Source organism: Nicotiana tomentosiformis, chromosome 10 (genome assembly GCF_000390325.3).
Source record: "Nicotiana tomentosiformis chromosome 10, ASM39032v3, whole genome shotgun sequence".
NCBI lineage: Eukaryota > Viridiplantae > Streptophyta > Magnoliopsida > Solanales > Solanaceae > Nicotiana > Nicotiana tomentosiformis.
The window spans coordinates 57,202,151-57,225,857 of record NC_090821.1 but is presented as its reverse complement, the minus strand read 5'-3'; the positions used below and the strand labels follow the sequence as shown (position 1 = coordinate 57,225,857).

At 38.8% G+C, this 23,707-nt stretch overlaps 1 protein-coding gene across 1 annotated transcript; it reads right to left on the bottom strand.

Annotated features, from left to right (window-relative positions):
• Nucleotides 1-3,192: 3,192 nt before the first annotated feature.
• Nucleotides 3,193-23,707, bottom strand: LOC138900221 (uncharacterized). Its single transcript, XM_070186941.1, has 2 exons — nt 23,495-23,707; nt 3,193-3,708 (listed from the first exon to the last, which is right to left on the bottom strand). The coding sequence occupies exons 1-2, from the start codon at nt 23,705-23,707 to the stop codon at nt 3,193-3,195; spliced, it is 729 nt and encodes a 242-aa protein (XP_070043042.1).

The following is a 23,707-nucleotide window of genomic DNA, read 5'->3' as shown; positions in this document are numbered from 1 at the left end:
AAATGTGCGGACTTGGTCAACTGATCTACAATCACCTAAACAGCATCGAACTTTCTCAAAGTCCATGGGAGCCCAACTACGAAGTCCATGGTAATACGCTCCCACTTCCACTCTAGAATTTCAAGTCTCTGAAGCAATCCACCCGGTCTCTGATGCTGGTACTTCACTAGTTGACAATTTAAACACCGAGCTACGAACCCAACTATATCTTTCTTCATTCGCCTCCACCAATAGTGCTGCCTCAAATCATGATACATCTTCGCGGCACTTGGATGAATGGAGTACCACAAATTGTGAGCCTGCTGGAGAATCAACTCACGCAAACCATCTACATTAGGCATACATAGTTTGCCCTGCTTCCGTAATACACTGTCATCCCCAATAGTGACTTCCTTGACATCACTGTGCTGAACCGTGTCCTTAAGGAAAAACATATGAGGGTCATTGTACTGACGTTCTCTGATATGATCATAAAGAGAAGACTGAGAAACCACATAAGCCAGAACTCGGCTCGACTCGGAAATATCCAATCTAATAAACTGGTTGGCCAAGGCCTGAACCTCCAAGGCTAAATGCCTCTCTGCTACCGGTAAGTATGCCAAGCTGCCCATACTCTCCCCCTTACGACTCAAGGCATCGGCCACCACATTGGCCTTTCCGAGATGATAGAAAATGGTGATATCATAATCCTTAAGCAACTACAACTACCTCCGCTGCCGCAAATTAAGATCCTTCTATTTAAACATATGTTGTAGACTCTGGTGATCGGTATAGACCTCACAATGGACACCATACAAATAATGCTGCCAAATTTTCAAGGTATGAACAATAATTGCAAACTCAAGGTCGTGGACCGGATAATTCTTCTTATGTACCTTTAATTGTCTGGACACATAGGCAATCACCCTACCGTCTTGCATCAGCATTGTGCCTAGACCAATACGCGACGAATCATAATACACGGTATAAGACCCTGAACCTGTAGGCAACACCAATATTAGGGTTGTAGTCAAAGCTATCTTGACCTTCTGAAAGCTCTCTTCACATTCATTTGACCATCTTAACGGAGCACCTTTCTGGGTCAATTTAGTCATAGGAGATGCAATAAACGAGAAACCCTCCATAAAGCGACGATAATAACTGGCCAAGATAAGAAAAATCCGAATCTCAGTAGCTGAAGATGGCCTGGGTCAACTCTGTACTGGCTCTATTTTCTTCGGATCCACCTTAATTCCTTCACTAGACACTATGTGTCCCAAGAATGCCACCGAACTAAATCAGAACTCACACTTAGAGAATTTGGCATACAGTCTCTCCTCTTTCAGCCTTTGTAATACAATACTCAAGTGTTGTGCACGCTCCTCCTGGCTACATGAGTACACCAGGATATCATCAATAAATACTACGACGAATAAATCAAGATATGGCAGGAATACACTATTCATCAAGTGTATAAATATTGCTGGGGCATTGGTCATCCCAAATGACGTCACGAGAAATTCATAGTGACCATAACGAGTCCTGAATGTCGTCTTTAGAATATCCGAATCTCGAATTTTTAACTGGTGATACCCGGAACTAAAATCAATTTTGGAGAATACCCTCGCTCCATGAAGCTGGTCAAATAAGTCATCAATACGAGGCAAAGGATACTTATTCTGGATTGTAACTTTGTTTAGTTGCTTGTAATCGATGCACATCCGCATAGTACCATCTTTCTTTTTCACAAACAGAACCGGTGCACCCCAAGGTCAGACACTAAGCCTAATAACCCCTTATCAAGAAGTTCCTAGAGTTGCTTTTTCAACTTTTTCAATTCAACTGGTTTTATATGATTTGGAGGAATAGAAATGGGTAGTGTGCCTGACACCAAGTCCATACCGAAATCAATATCCCTGTCGGGTGGCATACCCGGCAGGTTTAAAGGAAATGCATCCGGAAAGTCCCGCACTACCGGTACTAAATCAATAGTAGAGATATCTACATCAACATTTCTCACAAAGGCCAAATATGACAAACACCCTTCCCCACCATACATTGGGCATTCAAATAAGAAATTACCCTACTAGGAACATAATCTAGAGAACCTCTCCATTCGACCTTTGGCAACCCCGGCATTGCCAACGTCACAGTTTTTGCGTGACAGTCTAGAATAGTATGACATGGGGACAACCAATCCATACCCAGGATTACATCGAAATCAACCATACTAAGCAATAAGAGATCAACTGTAGTCTCCAGTCCCCCAATAGTTATCACACACGACCGATAGACACGGTTCACTATAATAGTATCGCCCACCAGCGTAGATACACGTCCAGGTGAAACTAAGGACTCACGGGGAATATCTAAATAATGAGTAAAGTATGATGATACATACAAGTAAGTAGAACCAGGGTCAAATAATATAGATGCCTCCCTGTGGCACACTGAGACAATACCTATGATTACTGCATCTGAAGCAACAACATCTGGTCTGGCAGGAAAAGCATAGAATCGGGTCTGACCGCTACCTGATCGGCCTCCCCCTCTTGGGAGACCTCTAGCTGACCGATCCCCACCCCGAGATGGTTGGGCAGGTGGTGGAGCAACTGGTGCAGAAGTCTTAACATGACTCCTCTGCTGAACTGGACCTCATGTAAGGTGGGGGCAATATCTCTTTATGTGGCTCAAGTATCCTTACTCAAAGAAACCCCTCTCTAAAAAGGCTAGTAAATTCTGAGGCGGACCTCGAGAACTAGAATAACTACCAAAAGAACCTGGTACAGATGATCCCTGAATTGAAGGAGCACAGGGCATACTCTGGGTTGGAAGTGTACTGAGAGATGACTGACCCTGATGAGAACTGTATGAACCATGGCTAGATGATGCACCATGATGAATTGGACGACCCATTTGAGCGTGTATGTAAGGACGACCCCTGCTGTGGTAGGACTGTCCTCCAGAAGGCACCCCACCAGAAATGCCCGAACCTCGAGGCTTCTTGGCCTCCCTCTCACCACGCTCCTAACTACGGACCACCTCTATCTGTCGAGCAATGTCAACCACCTCGTCAAAAGTGGCACTAGATACCCTATCCCTAGTCATAAGTAACTGCAACTGATATATGAGGCCATCAATAAACCTCCTAATCCTCTCCCTATCAGTAGGAACCAACCAAACTGCATGACGAGCCAACTCAAAAAACCCCATCTAGTACTGGTTCATAGACATGCCATCCTGTCGAAGCTGCTCAAACTGTCTGCGCAGCTCCTCCTTACGAGACTGCGACACAAACTTCTCTAAAAAGAGAATAGAAAACTCATGCCATGTAAGTGGTACTGCACCGACCGGCTTGCGCCTCTCATAAGTCTCCCACCATCTGAAGGCAGCCCTAGAAAATGGAAAAGTAGTGAATGAGACCCCACTGGTCTCCAAAATACCCATTGTCTGAAGTATCCGCTGGCACTTATCTAGAAAACCCTGAGCATCCTCTGACTCAACACCGCTAAATGATGGAGGTTGAATCCTCCCAAATCTCTCAAGTCTCCTCTGCTCATCATCTGCCATAACGGGGACTACCGGGGTCTGAGCAGCTACAGACGGCTGGGCTGGTAGTGCCCCCGGTATCTGAAGTCCCTGTACTACCTGATCTGGAGTATGGGCAACAGGGGTATGAGCACCTCCCCCGACCTGAGAAGTGGAAGGTGCGGTCTGAGTCGAAACCACCTGAGCAAGGCAGTGAAAGTTGTCAATGTCTGAGCCAAAGCCTCTTGTAGGCCTCGAATTTGAATGGGCACAACTGGTGCCTGAGCTGGTCCCATCGGCTCAACTATATCTGGAATCGGCTCCTGAGCTGGAGCAACTGGTGGTGCTACAGGTGCTTCTCCAACTGTTGTACGAGCGACACCTCGACCTCTACTTCAGCCCCGGCATCTACCACGGCCCCGACCTCTCGCAGCCCTATATGGCGGCACTAGTAGCTGACCGTCCGATCTGGTTATATGTTCTCACCTTTTGTGAGAGAATAGAATAACAGAATTTTAGTTTTTCCGGAATCAACAAGTTCGCACGACCGAATACAAGAAAGTGATTTTTTTTCCTAAGGGTTCGGCAGCCTCTCAAAGATAAGTACAGATGTCTCTGTACCGATCCGCAAGACTCTACTAAACCTGCTCATGACTCGTGAGACCTATGTAACCTAAGCTCTGATACCAACTTGTCACGACCCAAAATCTCACCTGTCGTGATGGCGCCAAATCTCAATACTAGGCAAGCCGACAATCTCAATAAACCACCATATCTTTGAAGTTTAAAAACATAATATTTGAATTTCCATAGAAAACTCTCACAAATTACTGAGATAAGATACATTCCCAAAACCCGGTGTCACTGAGTACATGAGCATCTAATACGAATACAAAGTCTGACTGACAAAACATTGTCTGAAAGTATAGAACAGTACAATAACTGAAAGAAAGAGAGTCAAGGTCAACGGACTCCAAGCAGCTACCTTGATAGTCTCCGTGTCCGAAAGCACCTGGATCTACACACGAGGTGCAGAGTGTAGTATGAGTACATCTAACTAAATAAGTAACAAGACTAACCTCTAGGATGAAAGTAGTGACGAGCTCCGCAGGTACAGTCCATTATAAATAATAACAATACAGAAATTTAGGCATGCTTTCAAGTTCAACAGTTGCTTTCAGTACAAATAAAACATATCAATTCTGAACAATACGAGGAATATGACAAATGTGTATCTACATGCCAATGTACATACTGTATATAATGCATCTTAGTGAAAACTCTGTGTACTCACAATCTAAAATACTCAATCACTCAGTACTTTATGTGGCCAATCCAACCCATGGAAGATCCATCTCAAATATATATATGTATATCCATCAACTGACAGTCAGCCACTCAATACTCTATAAGGCCAATCCAGTCTAAGGGAAGATCCATCCCCGAATATCAATGATTCGGACAAGATCCATGTCCATGAAAAATCCATCTCTCAATATAAATGCTTCGGGCAAGATCCATGCCCAGGGAAGATCCATCCCTCAATATATATCTATGGCAAGATCCATGCCTAGGGAAGATCCATCCCATATATATATATATATATATATATATATATATATATATATATATATATATATATATATATATATCAACTATGCTCACTGTGGGGGTGCAGACTCCGGAGGGGCTCCTTCAGCCCAAGTGCTATAATAGCCAGATCCAGGCATAAATAAATAAACATAACTATCATTCAAAATCCCCAGTCTCTCGGGCTCTCAATGACATGAAAAATCACCCGACATGATGATATGAAGTATCAATGAATGATAACAGAGACTGCGATATGATATGCAAGTGATAGATGTGACTGAGTACAAAATTATAAATTTAAACAAATAATTCAACAGCAATACGACCCATGTGTGTCCCAAAAATATATCGGCAAGTAGACAAATCATGATCTTTAACATGAGTCTCAACTCAATTTCTCTAACACGTGGAGGATATGCGGATAATGATATTTATTTAATTATGCAACTCCACGGAATCAATTTAAGCCACAATTTTCATGATGCACGCCCATACACCCGTCACCCAGCATGTGCGTCATCTCTAAACAATTCATACAACACGAAATTTAGGGATTTATAGCATCAGAACCAAGTTTAGAAATGTTACTTACCTCAATCACGTAATTTCTTACTCCGCTATGCCCTTGCCTCGCGAATTGTTCTCCGAAAGTCTCGTATCTAGCCACAATTCATTCGATTCAGTCAATACAAATTATTGAAATTAATTCCATAAGAAAATACTAATTTTCCAATAAAATTCGAAATCGTCAGAACATGACAAACATTTCAAACTATGTACACCCATCCAACCATGAGTCTAACCCTACAAATTTTACCAAATTCCGACATCAACTCGACCCTCAAATCTTCAATTAAAGTCTTTAAAGATTTCTACCATTTTCAACCCAACCTTTACCCATTTGAACTCAACAATCTTTCCACAAACCTTACCGGTATGTGTATATATAAATAATACTCTTACACTCAAGAATCATACTCTCAATCACTCATATTTACCCAAATTCGAAATTCAAGAATTGGGGGAAGATATTCTTACCTCTTTGAAGTCCTAGCAAGATCCTTGTGAAATCTTCCAACCTTGAACAAGAATTGATGGACAAATGACTAGGTCTTCTCTTTCTCTCTCTAAAATACTCTCACCTCTCTCTAAAAATATCATTTTTTTGCTCCTAAAGAGCCCCTTTGCCTCAATATATCGAAATAGGATCGAGTCAAAAATTAGAAATATTGAAGCCCCGACGCAGATCTACGGTCCTCAAGTCGATCGCATAACTGAAGCTCCAAAAATGGGGGCTGCTTGGGTGGGTCTGCAGTGATTATGTTGCCTGCAGACCTATTCTGCGGTCGCATAATGCACCGCAGACTTCCTACAATCTTGCCCCGTCTCTGATTCACTCCGCAGCCATTATGAGGTCCCTAGAGTGGTTCTGCGACCGCATAGTGGGCTGCAGAAATGTCCTCTTCTGCCAAAATATTTTCTTTACTCCCCAGTGCATTGTTCAACCTAAAAAGTCCGAGCCGAAGCCTAGTTCGGCACCATGAAACATTAATTTCCTTAGCAAAATTTTCTAGGGTCGCTACACATACGTCAACATCCGGTTAACCTTTTCAACTTAAGTTCTAAACCTTAGAACTAAGTGTTCCAAATCATTCCAAAACCCCACCGGACCCGAACCAATTACCCCGACAAATCAAATAACAACCGTAAGCATAATTTGAGCAGTAAATGGGGAAACGTGGTTGTAATACTCAAAATGACCGGCCGGGTCATTACATGTTAATTATGGAAGATGATGAATAGTAACTTGGTGGCATTGGACAATTGATGTAGTGTCATTAAGGACTTCGAATGGGTGTTAAAATATAAGAATGAAGTTGAATGGACTAGCATGTGACTCTATTCGGCGATTTGAGTTGTTGGAGGGTTGCAGCCAACTTATGAGTCATAAATGGATATTGATCATTATTTTAGATCATAGTTTGATGTAATTGGGATATCTAATTGTAGATATCGACTTGTTGGTGATGATTTTTTCTAAAAGCATGTTTCGAGTTAATGCTTAAGTTATTTGCAAATGTGCTTTCATGCTTGTGGGGCCAAACAAGTACAAATGTCTCCATATACTAAAATATTACGTTGTATATGTAGTGTCATGTTGTGTTATAAAATTTTATTTTAAATCTTGTTGGAAAATTGACACTCAAAGTTTTCATGAAAAGTATTTCTTTTAAAAATTGATAAATAGAATAGCACTTGTAGTATCTTTCAAAGATTGATGTTAAATTGCTAAAGGCTTTAACATGTAAAAGGTTGTTTATTTGAATTTTGTTCAAATGGCTTAGATTTTCTATTAATGTTATGATTTGATAAAAATAGATCCTTTGAGGCTACTATGCTATAAATCTATTTTTGAAGTATCAAATATTTTGAGAGTTACTTGTGTTCACCAAGATTGACTTCGGATATATTGTGTTCGTCGTCATGAAACTACATGTGTCGGTGTAGGCGTAGATAGCCAGTTTGTGGTATAGACTACGGTAGAGCGCTCTCCCTCGAGATGGTACTATTTTGTGCTATTATTATCATGGATGAGTCGATTCGTACGACACTACGATAAGACGACCTGAGCAAGTAGGGTATAAGATACTTGCCGCTAGGTATATAACCTAGTTGACCTTCTTATGTCGGTGATGGTATAGTACTCCCAGTGAAAGGTAAGGATGAATTTCTTGTGTTTAGGCCTAAGGAGCCAAAAGTGGTTTCAATGACTTAAAGTAAATGGAATGATTTTGTATGATTTTATCCAAAATCTTGGGTTGATATAAATGTTTTAAAAGTTTATATTGTGGATTATATTTCACTTGGCTTTTATTTAAAATGACAAGGATAATGAATTGATAAAATTTCTTATCATTTTATATCAAATATTGGTGCATTATTTTTATAAAGTTTGTCCCAAGAACTTAAGTTAGAGAAAGTCTATGACACTTATTGAGTACCGTTGTGGTGTACTCAGCCCTTAGGGGGTCCCTCCTAGGGCCCCGCTTACTTTACATATTTCAGGATGAGGTATGATACGTGACATGCGGTCAGGGCTAGGATGACTCTCTTCCTGAGGTATATGGTGAGGCACCACTCATATTTTGTGGTACCTATCATGTTATTTTCTTAATTTAAGCTAGTCGGGTATTAGCCCAAGTATTTAATTCTATTCTTTGGTATAGAGACTCCATAGATAGTTGTGAAACGTTGTAGTAATGGGGTTGTACATGACATACATGAAAATATATTTATTTTACTTAGTCTCATTGTTATTATCATGAAAGGCGTCAAGTGTGATCTTGAATTGAAAAATATTTATCATTTAACTTAAAAATGTATATGATTTTTGTTGATACCCAATTTTGCCCTCATATTTTTTCAAATACTATATATACTTTCAAAATATAATTACTTAGTCTACAAGAGTCATATGAGCATTTTCTATAATTTTCCATAATTCTTAGAGTTTTAAAATTAATTTTTTCTTGCATTTAAATTACTTGAATATTTATTAATTATCTCTTATATTATTTTATGATGACTTAATCAACCAAAATTATTATTTTGTATCCACATATATGTTTCATAATATTTATACTTCATTTATATAATTATATTTATATTTTTAGGCTATTTACATAATTTTACAATAATAGCCTATACGCTGTGCGTAATTGCACTTATTACATTATTCATGCTAAAATGGCATTTATTATATTTTTATAATATTAAGTTATTATTTTCAACCATTTTATTTCACAAGTAATATTTTTTATATATTAAATAGTTTTATAAATTATTTTTATTAACAATATTTTGTGTATTTAATTTGTAGCCTGAATTATACCAATTATTCGTACTACAATAGTGGCCCAAACCCCTCAAATCGTTGGCCCAACTCCCCAGCCCAAGCCAAATGACCCCTTAATCTTAACCCGGTCGGTACCTGCTTAAACGACCCGCCCCACTCCCTTTTCGATCCTTGCCGTTGATCTCAAATGAATAACGGCCCATAATAATCCCCCTCCTTTCCTTATATCCCCATAACCCTAACCTTAGAGACCCCTCCTATTAGCCAGCCGCCTCTATACTCTCTCGAACCTTCCCCTCTCTTCCCCAAACCTTAGTATCAGTTGCCTGATTCTCTCTGACCTTATTAAGCCCTCTCCCGTTATTCGTCGTCCGTTTATGGTATCACATAGGTACTTGCCTAACTATGGCAAGTACCACTTTCAAGATCGGACTGGAACGACTCGAATCTTTGGATTTTAGGCGGTTTTTCATCTATATACGCTCAACAAGGAGCGATTTGCACCTTTGATTTGATTTTCAAGCAACTGGACCCAATTAGGGTTTGAGATTCTACATCTCCGCTACTGATTCTGATTTGCATGCGATATTTTCTTTCCTTATTTATGTTTAATCGATTCTTTTCCTTGTTTGTTCGTTCAAAGGACTATTATTCTTTCATTCTCACTCGTTATACTCTGAAATCTGAGACCTTGGCCGGCTGAAAGCCAAGGCCATTCGAATTCGATTATGTTCTTTCTCAGTGCGAGCACTACACGGGGTTCCTTCAAAACCATTAGGAACTCTGACGCACTGGGATTTTGGGGATTCTGCTTCTCTTTGCTACTGTTAATTGAATTACCTCTGAAAATTGCTCTTCTCATTTGTTTGCTCGTTAATTTGTAACTAGTAAGTACCTTTAACTCTCGCAATTTCAATTTTTCTGTGCTTGTGTTCATGCTCTGTATATCTATGTCACTCAAACTTTGATGAACCAATATGCTATTATATTTATGGTCCTCTTTGCTTTGAAGTTATCCAGTAGCCTTTTGATTCCTAGTATCAGAACTTGCCTAAAGCTCTAACTTTCGTACTGTCTTAAGCATGCTTAGCTTAGTGTGTTTGTGTATGGCTAAATGCTATTCTGCTTCTTGTCATGAGTTCATCTCCTTGCTTGTTTCAAATTCTATTGATAGATTAATTCACACCCAGAATTTGTCCTAATGTATTATTTCCTATTACGTCATTCCTATACATCTTGTTAATTTCTTTATGGTTGATCTATGCATGTAACTTTTAAATGCTAATATTTCTTGAACTTCTGAACCAGCATGACATGTTTCCTTACTACTTGTGAAGTATAATGTATGTTTCTAATTTTTTCAAGTTTGTGTTCCTCAAATATTGCTTAAGACTTCAGTACATAGCCTTTTCTTTTATACATGTTTAACTAGTCTAAGTCTTGATGCCTACCTACACAGTTAATCTTGGCAATATTTTTGAACTTTGGTATTATGACTGATGCTCAGCATGTTAAGTTTTCCCATGTGATTGCTTGTCAACCATTGTAGACTATGCCCACTAGCCTATTTTTCATGCTCACTAGGCTCCCATGTTAGAACTGCTATGTGTAGACTGATATTTCACTTGTTCCTATCCTTGATTTTGCTAGACCTTCATGTAAAACTCTTGTGTCTAAAGTCCTCTAGGCTAATTTTGGATAATGCTTTACTTTGCAACACTTTTTGGAATGGTTCATTATCCTATAGTGGTCAATTTTGTCGCTCTTAAACTTTCTTTCGGGAATTACAAGCCTCAACTTGCCTCATATGTATCTTGTGTGCCTTCAATCTAGCCTAGTCCTGTTTATATGTCTTAACTAGAGATGTTGTTATCTATAGCTTTAAGAACTAAGTGTCTAAGATGTCTAGTTAATTCTATAAATAGTTTGTCGCTTGTATGGCTGGACTTGGCATCCATTTGGGTAAAGTAAGTCATTCATTTGGGCCTGGTATGTTGGACCTATCATGGTACTGGAAGTCTGGGATGCACTGTCTGCATTTGGAGTTTGGACCTGCAATCCATATGAAGTTCTAAGCTTGTTCGAAGGCCCAGATGTGTTGATGGTTTATTCTGTATTCATGTTTGGGTCTGTAATCATTCAATATGGTTTGTAATAACTTGTAATAACGAATGATGGGGAAGTTAATAAAAGGGGAGCTGGGATGCTTTAAATTTCGCATGAATGGGTAAATAACATGCTTATAGGGTTTATATGCTACTTTGTTTGATATGCCTATTTCTATACACTAATAGAGATCATGCCTATAGGAATTCAAACACTTTACTCACTCAACTTATCTAATGCCCACACATTATCAGAAGCATGAGTTTAAGTGCTTTACTTGTTCACATGTCTACTCCTATGCGTTATTAGATACTATGCCTATAGGAATCAAGCATCAATATCTATTCTCTCAATTTGTGCAATTGTCGTGTGCTTATTAGATAGCATACCTGTAGGATCGTATTAATATATGCCTTTGTATATACTCATCTAGATACCATGTCTATAAGGCTTCAATTGATTAACTAATCAAATATTTTATGTTGTCTTATTACTCTGCCCACCTAGATAACATGCCAATAGGAATAAGCACGATAAATTTGCATTCAAATACCAATTTTTAGAGAACCTGGTTATAAATATTGCTACTCGCTTAGAAAGCATGCCAATAGGATCAAATACGAGTAATTCTGAGTTTTCCAATGGCTTTCACTGCCCCATTGCACAAATCACTTAGAGATCATGTCTATAGGTTTTTATAACTTGTAATTTGTAATCTAGATAATCCAAATAGCAGCACTGCCCATGAGATATTCTTAAACTGTGTGGTCACTTAGAAGCCATGCCTATAGGTTTTAAACGATACCTCGATTCTGAAACTGTCTACTGCCTAATGTGAAATCTGTCTGCGAGCTTTTGTTGCTTGTGTGTGGAGGCTAACTTGAGCCATCCATTGTATTTCTATATAGTCTTATTTGTTTTGAAAGCGTGATTAGTTTTATCATTTTGAGCAACCTAGTTAAGTCTAGAACCACCCAAATAGAAGTCCAAAGCCTCCTGGACCATAGGCATAGGACGGATAGTGCACACAGAGTTGTGAAGTATTATTTATGTTGCGCAGGGTAATCATTTAAGCTATAAAAACTTAGGACCCCTCCCCCCTCCTTTATATACTTGGTATTTATATTTAGTCATTTAACATAGACCAATGCATATGTATCCTTGTAATCATTTAGGATTTGTACCAATTCCCAATGTGTTATGATAAGACTCTTCAACTTCTATAATTCCCTTTGATTATTTGATCACCTAGCCTAATCATGTAATCCACATAGTTTAAAGTTCGTCGGGATCCAGAGTTGTGGACATCGAAGAGTTCCTAACACCTTCTCTTTGAGGTAATTTGAGCACTTACCCAATCTTTGGTGACATAAACTAGTCAAACTAAGTTATTTGCAAATAGGTGCCCTAACGCATCTTAAAAATCTTTAGGTGGCGACTCTTCTCTTTTAATACCTCCTTTAAAAGAGTTGTCACACGTCGAAGCCCGCTTTCACGAGAAAACGGGGCGCGACAACATGGTGACTCTGCTGGGGATATTTAGGTTCTTACCATAATGAGTTTTATTTTTATGTGGGATTTTTGGGGTTATTGTAATTATTGTTCGTTTTTCTTTTCTTTACTTCTTGCAACGTACCTTCCTTTCCCTTTTTCTTTATTTGTTTGATTTATAATTATGCTTTCCATGCATATCCCCTCCCTTTTTCCAATTATTGTTTCATCTATCTCGCATATTCCTTTCCCAAGCCTACTAAATTGTGTATCGTATCTAATTGTCGATTATTTTTGTCTCCTTCCATGTATCTCCCTTTCCCATTCTCTTTATTTGCTTCAATATCTGATTATGTTTGAGAATTATGCTACCTATCTTTCTTTTCCTTTCTCTTTTTCTTTCTTATTTATATTTATTTGCTTTGTTAAATTTCGTTCTTATGTGCTTTCTTATCATGCAAAATTACGTGGCTATGTGTTATCGCTTTCATGAGCACGCTTTCAATATCATATTTCACTCGTACCTATTATGAACATAGCGGAGCTTGATGAGTGATCGCGCATTCCAAAATACCCTTAAATTGGGAAAGGCTTATTAGCGAAAGACTAGTTGATCAGCGGTGTAATCGACGGTCCCGTGCCTTCCCCTCTCAAGTTGTTCGCTTGAGAGTCTCTGTTAGACCCTTAGAAACCTAATCTCTTAGAGACTAGCTGCATGCATCATGATTGAACCTAGGATGGATAAATACCCTTGGTGTATTAAGTCAATTTAGATAACCTTGCGCAAAGTCTAAAGGGATTTTCACAATCCCGATTGACAACTTCATACTTTATGTGCATTATTTGGAGAAGCATTTTTTCATATGTTGACTATTTATTGTCTTAAGCTAATCGAATTTAGGAGGGGTAAGACTAACTCATTCAAAGCATCCTTATCTCTCTTTCCATCCTCATAAAGGCTTATTTCCACATTTATATGTGTATCTATCTTCTCTCTTACATATCTATATTTATTCGCTTGCTATTTCTTTCAAAGTACTCATGACATATTCTTTCAAAATCACTCCACGCTTAACATAATCAAGTCCTGAACATTTCTTAGACTTCTATTCTTAGGCTCAAATAATGCAAATCTTGGGCCTGAACAATCTATCTTCCCGTCCCACGACCATAACCTCCTATTTTGCCTAGATAAAGTATTACATCCATTGTTTACATAAGAGGGTTGATCTATCATTATCATCAGTCATAGCTAATGGCATAATTTCTTCTCAAACGATGTTCCATATCAAATTTTCTCATGTAGGTATAACTTTTTCAAAATAAGATATTTTACCCTTCAATTGTCGTTACCCCTATTCTACTCAGTTCAGATTATGCATAGGTCCATCGTCTGATTTATTTCTGGATATTCATTTCGTATCCCAACTTATGCAACACTCAAGTCATATGGAACCATTTTAACTTTAGTTCTTCTGCCAAACGAACATGATATTTTTCTTAAAAGACATGACATTTTGCTTATTCATACAATCAATCTCTCCTCTATCAGAGTAATTCAACTCTGTGTTTTTAGTCAAATGCGGCCTAATTTTGTTCAGATATTATGGTCTTGTTTCTTGAACAACTTGCGCCTTTTTATATCAAAGACATAATGTCTGAAGTCCAAGGAGGTTAGACCCATGCGTTTGCTTTCGGAACTTCGTTTGCTTAACTCCAGAATATGTGCCCGATTCTTATATTGTTGGGACCTTCCCCAGAATCGCAGTCTTAATAGCCAATACCACTCATGCGCTATGCTATTACTCTACCAATCTCCACCCACCCATGATACTCTTCTAAAATTATTTTGTCTAAGCTCGATCTTGTAGTCACACTCTGTCCTTTTGGAGTATTCATCAGGACTTCAATAGAGGACTATCATATCATATAAATCTTGCACTCTCAAGAGATTCTATAAGTTTCAAATATGAACTATCTTTTGACCCGAATTTCTGTATAAGAGGGGGTACGTAGGTAACCCGTTATTGCATTCAGTCTCACAAAAACTCCATTTCCTTCCAAAGACGAAACTCAAGAATTTCTCGACAAACATACACTGGAAAGCGCGACGATCACTACCTGTATAGGGATATACACCGCAAAGCACAAAGTCTTCACCTTCATAAAGATAATAATTGCTTTCTCTCATTTACATAAGGCTAACCACTGCCTTCCTCTACTTGCATAAGGCTAAAAATTGCCTTCTCATCATTTGCATGAGGTTAAGCTCTACCTCTATTCTTGCATAAGGCTAAGCATTGCCTTCCTCTACTTGCATAAGGCTAAACACTGCCTTCTCATCATTTGCATGAGGTTAATCTCTACCTCCATTCTTGCATAAGGCTAAGTACTACCTTTCTTTGCATGAGACTAAACACTGTCTTCATTCCTTGTATAAGGCTAAGCATTGCCTCCATTATCATATAAGGCTAAATATTGCCTCTCTTTGCACGAGACTAAACACTGTCTCTGCTACATTGCATAAGGCTAAGCAATGCCTCATTTCCTTGCATGAGGCTAAGCATTGCCTCCATTATTGAATAAGGCTAAGCACTGCCTTTCTTTGCATGAGACTAAACATTGTCCCCATCCCCTGTATGAGGCTAAGCATTTCCTCCATTCCTGCACAAGGCTAAGCACTACCTTTCTTTACATGAGACTAAACATTGTCTCCATCCCTTGCATGAGGCTAAGCATTGCCTCCATTATCGCATAAGGCTAAGCATTGCCTCAATTATCGCATAACACTAAGCATTGCCTTTCCTTGCCAGAGACTAAGAACTATCTCCTTTACTTGCATGAGACTAAGCATTGTCACCACTCTTTTCAAAGGGCTAAACACTACCCTCACCATTGCATAAGGCTAAACATTGCCTCTACTTGCATAAGACTAAGCATTATCTCCTTTATTCGTATAGTTCTAAGCACTGCCCTCATCTCATACAAGACTAAGACTTGTCTTATCTTGTCCTTTCATATGACTAAGCATCACCTGTTTCCTCTATCAAACGATAAATATCGCCACATCTTTGCATTTCATGGGCTGAAACACTGCCACATTATCTGAAGGCGTCATAGTCCAAAGGCACCATCCTCATAGCCTGAAGACACCATTCCATGACCTGAGGATCCCTCAAAACTGCACATCATTATTTAAAGTCATCATAGTCCAGAGGCATCATCCTCATAACCCTAGGACACTATTTCATGGCATGCGAATCCCATATCATACGCTTCGTGGCCCAGGACGCCATGGTTTAAGGACATCATCCTCATCGTCTAAAGACAACCTTCATAGTTCAAAGGTAATTTGCATCATTTTTAAATTTTCGCAATAACCCATATATATTTGCATGCACCGTGTTTTAAGTTTTGCAGGTAAATCGGGAGGTAACTGTTGATACCCAATTTTGCCCTCATATTTTTTCAAAGAACATGTATACATTAAAAATATCGTTCTGCATAACTATGTAATTTACAAGATCTATATGAGCATTTTTATAATTTTCCATAATTTTTAGAGTTTTAAAATTAATTTTATTGCATTTAAATTACCTGAATATTTACCAACTATTTCTTTAAATTATTTCTTGTGATGACTTAATCATCCAAACTATTATTTGCACCTATATACATGCTTCAAATATTTTTACTTCATTTCATATAATTATATTGGTATTTTTAGGCTATTCGCACAATCTTACAATAATAGCCTATATTTTGTAATTTTATTGCATTTGTCATTTTATTCAAGGTCAAAATAATATTTTACATTTTTATAGTCTTCTACTATTATTTTAAAGTATTAATTTGCATAAATAGAATTTTTATATATTTATTAACTATTTGTTATTAAATTATTTCCCTTTTAATCTCTTATTTAAAAGCTGGCCCAATTTTTGAGCTAATTTTCAGACCAAACAAGACCCAAATCCCTGGCCCAATACCCAAGCCCAAGCCAAGCGATCCCTAATTCCCTAACCCGGTCGGTTCCCTTTAAAATAACTCGCCCTGTTTCCCCTTTTGATCTTGGCCGTTGATCTCAAATGATCAACGATCTATAATTAACCTACCCATCTCTTTATATCCCCTCACCCAAAAAACCTAACCCATTTCACCCGTCTGCCGCCTCTAAACGCTCTCCCCTCTTCTTCAGAAACCCTAGCCGCCCTTTCTCAATCTTCTCCGAATCCGGTTCAATCATGGATTCCTTTTGTGATTTTCTTATCTTTTATGTGTTACCTCAGTATTACTTACAAGATTGCGGTATTACTTAGTATTTGCCCCATTTTTGACAAATATCAGTCTTCGAATCAAGGGAGATCAGCTTCACCCTTCGGTATTTGGACGATATTTCATCCATATGCATCATGGCAAGGTAATACGGGTTCGATTCAGTGAGAGTTTTGACTATTTTTGGTTCTTCATCATGAACTAAGGTTTACCTAATTTTTCTCCTAATCCGATTAAATTAATTCTGCATGTTATTATTTTCTTATTTATGTTTGATTTTACAGTGTTTCCTTATTTGTTTGCTTGATTTCTACTACTATATAAACCCCTCCCCAATTCCCCTCTAGAGGACCGAAAATGTTTTCACGACTATTGCACTCAATATATTTTCCTCACTGGTTCATCTTCTCTGAAACATTTGGATCTTTGGCCGGCTGAAATTCAAGGCCATAATATTATCAACCTCCTCTAGTGCAAGCACTGCTCGGGCCCTTACGAGGCTCTTGTGAACTCTGAAGCATCGGAGATTTGGGGTTCTTGCTACCAGTATTCTAAAATCTTTATTCTTTTGCTCGTCTAATTTTGCTACTGGATAGTGCCTTTAACTATTGCAATGTTCGGTATTTTTCCTTCTGTATATCTTTATGTGTTCTAGGTTTAAGGGCATTTAAAATTCTTTGAGCTTGATTTAGTTCCTTTGCTAGTGGTGAATCCTTGATACTGCACTGCTATGATACTCCCCTGTCATTCTGTATTGTTTGATAGTTGAATGCATTTTAGTACATGTGATAGATTCCAGTTTGTTCTTAGTTTGCATTAGGATAATATGTGTTCTTTACTATATCCTGCACTTCTATGTCGAATTTCCTTGTTTTCCTCTAGAATCAGTTCCATGCCTCTGGGTTTTTCTTAGTATCTGAACATGTTTGAGTTGCAATGCATGCCTATTGTAGATGTTCTTTTAATGAAATTGACTACCTGTTGTTAGTTATAGAATCCTTTTCCTACCTTGCTTTGGGTACTATGCTAAAACTCTTATGAAACCATTCCTTTGCTTTGAATGAATTACTGAGTCTTGTGTTTAATCGATTGTTCTTTGCAAAATGGTCACAACTATATGGATCTCATACTATCTTAAGATCTAGCCTAAACATGTTTTCTTGCTATCTGTAATCCAGATCTTTAGCATCATCTAAGACTTTAGGGTAAATATCATATTTTCTTTCTTATGTATGGTCAACTGACATGTTAATGTGTAGCTAATCTGCCTTTCACATGCCATAAGTTTCTGTAAAGCCTTTGTACTATGATCTATGCCTACCATGTTAAGTTTCATGTTGTTGACCAAGCTATACTACTAGTATGTTGATATGTTGTTTGTGACCTTATTAGAACTGTCATGCTAGAACTTTCATTGTACCAGATAGATATTTGAAATCTTGTAGGCTAGTGCCCTATTCTGGACTTGTTTGGAATTGTGCACTCTAATATGTTTATCTTATAACCTCAGAAAACCTGATTCCTCTAACTCTCTCAATATGTTCTTCTGCTCAATATACTATCTCCTGCTATTTGATTGAGTCTGGAATGTGAGTATTGTTATATCAACTTTCCATGAGGAATCTAAGCCTTATGGATACTCTTAACTTGTATGCCTTTTGTTTAATCAGTCCTGCTATGTCTGCTTCTAAAATACAAAATGCATTTCTTCAAATTCTTTCACTTATTTGTTGTTAGTAGGTCCAGAATTTTATACATAATTGCTACCTGTATTTGTCAAATTGCCAACTCCCAATTGTTTGGTAAGTGAGATTCCATCTGGGTTCTAACATGGTTCCAAAACATGGACTTGGGCTATACAATTGACACCCTCCAGTTCTTTAAGCTGAATTCGCATCTGGGCCTGCTATTCGTAGAAGGTTGAGCTTGTGGAAGGCCCAGGCAGTGCTTGGTCTTCTTAATTTTTCTTTTGGGCCTGTAGTTTTCTCGTGTATAGTATTTACTTATGTTCATTAATTGGGCCTGTAATAATTTATAAACAAACAATTGGGGTGTTAGTAAAATTAGGGAAACGGGTATATTCTAATATTTGCATAAAAGGGTAAAGAACATGCCTATAGGGTTTATGTCACCTACTTGTTATTCTATCCAACCTGCCATATATGCTATTTAGTTTTTCATGTGCACTAGTAGAAACCATGCTTATAGGGAATCACACATTCACTCAACATGTTTTACTATGTTTGCTGCCATGCGTTATTAGACAACATGCCTATAGGAATCAGGTGTCCATTTCTTCAATTTGTGCAACTGCAGTGTATTTATTAGATAACATGCCTGTAGGATTATATTAACTTATGATCCTCATCTAGATATCATGTCTATAGGACCTTAATTGATTAATTAGCTATTGTTGTTGTTGTTTCCATTATATTGCTCGCCTAGAAAATATGCCTATAGGGATGAAGTGTTATAGAATCAGTTTCAATTGCCAACTCTTAGAAATCCTGCCTATAGGATATTGTTGCTCGCCTAGAAAGTATGCCAATAAAATCAAACGCGGATAATTTTTAAGATTTCAAACGGTTTTATTGCCTCATTGCGCAAACAATTTAGAGATCATGCCTATAGGATTTATAATACCTATAATCTACAAATTCGTTGTTCCAGAACAACAGCACCGCCTGTACACTTGAAAAATCAAAATCATACAGGAGCATGTCTATAGGATTTAAGGACTCTAATTCGTCTTAATTCTGAAATTTGTCTACTGCCTATAATATGAACTTGCTCGCGTGCATTTGTTGCTTACATGTGGAGGCCAACTTGAGACATTTATTGTCTTTATGTGCAGTCCTACATGTTTTGAATGTCTCTTAGATTTATCATTTTTGAGAAACCTAAGTAAATTCTAGAACCATCCAAATAGTAGGTCCAAAGCCTCCTGGGCCATAGGCATGGGAGTGCACGCATAGGACACGACTTAGAACAGAATTACAACGCTTTAGGTAAACAACTTTAATATAGTAATCGGGTAGCAGGAGATGATAGTCTGTGCCCGCTGAATAATATGAGCAACTCCTATCTAAAAGGAGTTGCGAAGTATTATTTATGTTGCACGGGGTGATCCTTTAGGCTAAAAAACTTATGACCCCCCACCCTTTATATACTTGATATCTACATTTAGTCGTTTAAACATTGTAGTTGTATCCTTGTAGTCCTTAAGATTTGTACCAATTGCGTTATAATGAACTTCTCCAACCTTTATATTCTCTGTGTTAATTTGATCACCTAGTCTAATTACATAATCCACTTAGTCCTAAGTTCAGCCGGGACCCACAGTTGTGGACCTCGAAGAGTGCCTAACACCTTTTCTTTGAGGTAATTTGAGCCCTTACCCGATCTTTGGTGACGTTGACTAGTCAAATAGAGTTATCTGCACAATAGGTGCCCTAACGCACCTTAAGAATCGTTAGGTGGTGACTCTTCTCTTTTAATCTCTTCCTTAAGAGAGTTGTCACACGTCGAAGCCCTCTTTCGCGAGAAAATGGGGCGCGATAGTAAACATTCTACAAACAGGAGCAATCCTCGCTCTGATTTTCGTTCACAACATTCACATCCTTTGACTACCTCAAACGTAACTGACGACCATTAATTGACTACATTTTACTCTATAACCGATCAAATATTTTTCTTGTGATACACCCGTAACGCCCAAATTCGCATTCATGACCCCACCTAATTGTTCGTTACTTACAACACTATTGTACTGTAACGACCCGGCCAGTCGTTTTGAGAGTTAGAGCCCTGAACCCCTATTAACTACTTTCCCCATATCTATTTCTGTTATTGTGACCTGCCGGGATGATTCGTTTTGAGCTTCGGAGTGTTTTGGGACACTTAGTCCCTAAATGAGAACTTAAGTCTTAGAATTTGGGCCGTAGTCAGAACTGTGTGAAGACGGTCCCGAAATGGAATTTTTTTCGGTTTCATTAGCACAGTTAGGTGATTTTGGACTTAGGGGCGTGTCCGGATTGTGTTTAGGAGGTCTGTATCTTATTTAGGCTTGAATTGACAAAAGTTAAATTTTGGAGTTTTGGACCGGTAGTGAAAATTTTGATATCGGGGTCGGAATCTGATTTCGGAAGTTGGAGTAGGTCCGTAATATTTAATATAACTTGTGTGCAAAATTTGGGGTCAATCGGACATGGTTTGGTTGGTTTCGGCATCGGTTGTCAATTTAGAAGTTTCAAGTTCTTTAAGTTTGAATCGGAGGATGAATTGTGATTTTAGAGTTGTTTGATGTGGTTTGAGGGCTCGACTAAGTTAGTATGGTGTATTAGGATTGGTTGGTATGCTTTGTTGAGGTCCCGAGGGCCTCGGGTGTATTTCGAATAGTGAACGGGTGAGTTCAACTGTTAGAAAGACGTGATGGTGTTCAGGTATGGGTCTTTGAAGTTTGGAATGCGGACCGCGGCAGAATTCCACGGACAGCAGTGGAATTTCGTGAAGGCGAAATTTTTTTGCGGTCAGCGAAATGCCCTTCGCGGCCGCTGTGGGAATTCCGCGGACCGTGGAATGAGGTTCGCGGCCGCGGTGGAGTTTCGCGGACCGCGATGAGGTTCGCGGGGGGAAGTAGAATTTCGTGGCCAGCGAAATTGGAATCCGAGGGTGCACTATAATTACGAGATTTGGGGTTCTATTTTTATATTTTGACCTAGAGAGCTCGGGTTTTGACGATATTTTGAGGGATTTTCAAGAAAACCAATGGGGTAAGTGATTCTCATTTAGTTTTGGCTAAAATACATGATTATATCACTGATTTCATCATTTGATTCGTACTTTGAGGTGGAAAATTGGAGAAAATAGTAGAAACTTCATAAAATGGGTTTTGAGAGTTGAATGTTGATTCGAAGTCGGATTTTGACAATTTGGGTATGGTTGGACTCGTGAGTGAATGGGTGGTCGTAATTTGTGATTTTTATCCGATTCCGATACGTGAGCTCAGGCCGACGCTTTAGGGCGAATTTCGGAATATATTTGTTAAAATATTGATTTCATTAATTAGATGAGTCTATTATGGTTGTATTTATGATATGTAATTGCTTTTGACTAGATTTGGGCCATTCAGAGCCGGATATTCATGGGAAAGGCATTGTGACCGATTAATTGAGCTAGACTCGAGGTAAGTGGCTTGCCTAACTTTGTGTGGGGGAAATCCCCTTAAGATTTGAAACTATTGTGATGTGTGAGCGCCGTGTGCGTGAGGTGACGAGTACGTACACTGGCTAGTTGTGGTAAAACCCGATTTTCTTACTGAGCAACAACATGTTTTTCTGTTATTTTGAGTTATACCATTTTAATGAGTACAAATCGATTTTCATTCTTAATTGAATTATTCCAATATGTGTAGCTATCATGTTTAGTCTAATACAACATATCTACGTGTCTTAATTGTTTATGTAAATTCTGTGCAGCATGCTTAGTGAATTTCCTGCTCCTTCCCTGACTGGTACCTAGCCTAAATTGTAAGAATTTCATGATGTAGTTGTATTTCTATTGTTCGCGCTGCATATTTACTTTGGGACTACAGAACGGTATTACGGGAGATCCCCCTGTCTTGCATATTTAAATTGGGACTACGGACGTATTCCGGGAGATCCCCCTGTACTGCATATTTACTTTGGGACTACGGACATATTTCGGAGATCCCCATGTACTGCATATTTACTTTGGGACTACAGACGTATTTCGGGAGATCCCCATGTACTGCATATTTACTTTGGGACTACAAACGTATTTCGGGAGATCCCCCTATACTGCATATTCATTTGGGACTACGGGACGGTATCCCGGGAGATTCCACATTGTGTATACCTTGTTCTGAGCCGAGGGTTCCCTTGATTGTTAAAATTTTGAAAATTTTCTTTAACTGTTTACCGTAAAACTTACTTATATCTTTTACTGTATAATTTATTATATTTTTTCCATTAGGGCCTTGACCTGACCTCGTCACTACTCGACTGAGTTTAGGCTTGGCACTTACTAGGTACCATTGTGGTGTACTCATGCTACTCTCTGCATATATTTTTCGTGTACAGATCTAGGTGCACCTTATCAGCCGCACTATCAGTGAGCCGGGACATCTTTGGAGACTTCAAGGTATATCTGTCGCATCCGTAGACCTCGGAGTCCCCTTCTACTCTTTCTCATGTCCATTATTTTCTGTATCTTCCTTGTTAGATTCTGATGTATAGAGACACTAGACTTTTCCTTCTATAGTTTGTGATTCACGATATTCCGAGTTTTGGGGATTGTTGTATATTTTTGAATAGTTGGTTAAATTTATATTTTTATTTCATTAATCCGCAAAGTGTTAGGCTTACCTAGTTGTAGAGACTAGGTATCGTCACGACGTCACACGGAGGGGAAATTGGGTCGTGACAAGTTGGTATCAAAGCTCTAGGTTCATAGGTGTCATGAGTCACAAACCGGTTTAGTAGAGTCTCGCGAATCGGTACGGAGACGTCTGTACTTATCTTCCGGAGGCTATGGAACTCTTAGGAAAATTTCACTACTTGATTCCTTGTCGTGCGAACATTGTTGACTTCAAAAAAAAATTAAACTTCTGTATTATGTTCTCTCACAGATGGTGAGGACACGTACAAGCGGATCTGACGAACAGGCACCCCTGCCCCCTGCTAGAGCCGCGAGAGTCCGGGGATGAGGTAGAGGCCGAGGACGTCCACGTGGTGCAGCCAGAGCACCCGCACGAGCTGCTACAGAGGAGCCCCAAGTAGCTTCAGCTGGAGGGCAAACACTTGAGGTACCTGCTTCTGCACCAGCCCTCCAGGAGACTCTAGCCCAGTTTCTGAGCAT

What these genes read in the sequence shown, in the direction of transcription:
- LOC138900221 (XM_070186941.1), bottom strand. Translation starts at nt 23,707, where the DNA reads ATGCTCAGAAACTGGGCTAGAGTCTCCTGGAGGGCTGGTGCAGAAGCA. An exon ending in CCTGTTCGTCAGATCCGCTT is followed by an intron (nt 3,709 to 23,494) that starts GTACGTGTCCTC and finishes TGCCTTGCTCAG; the next exon opens with GTGGTTTCGACTCAGACCGC.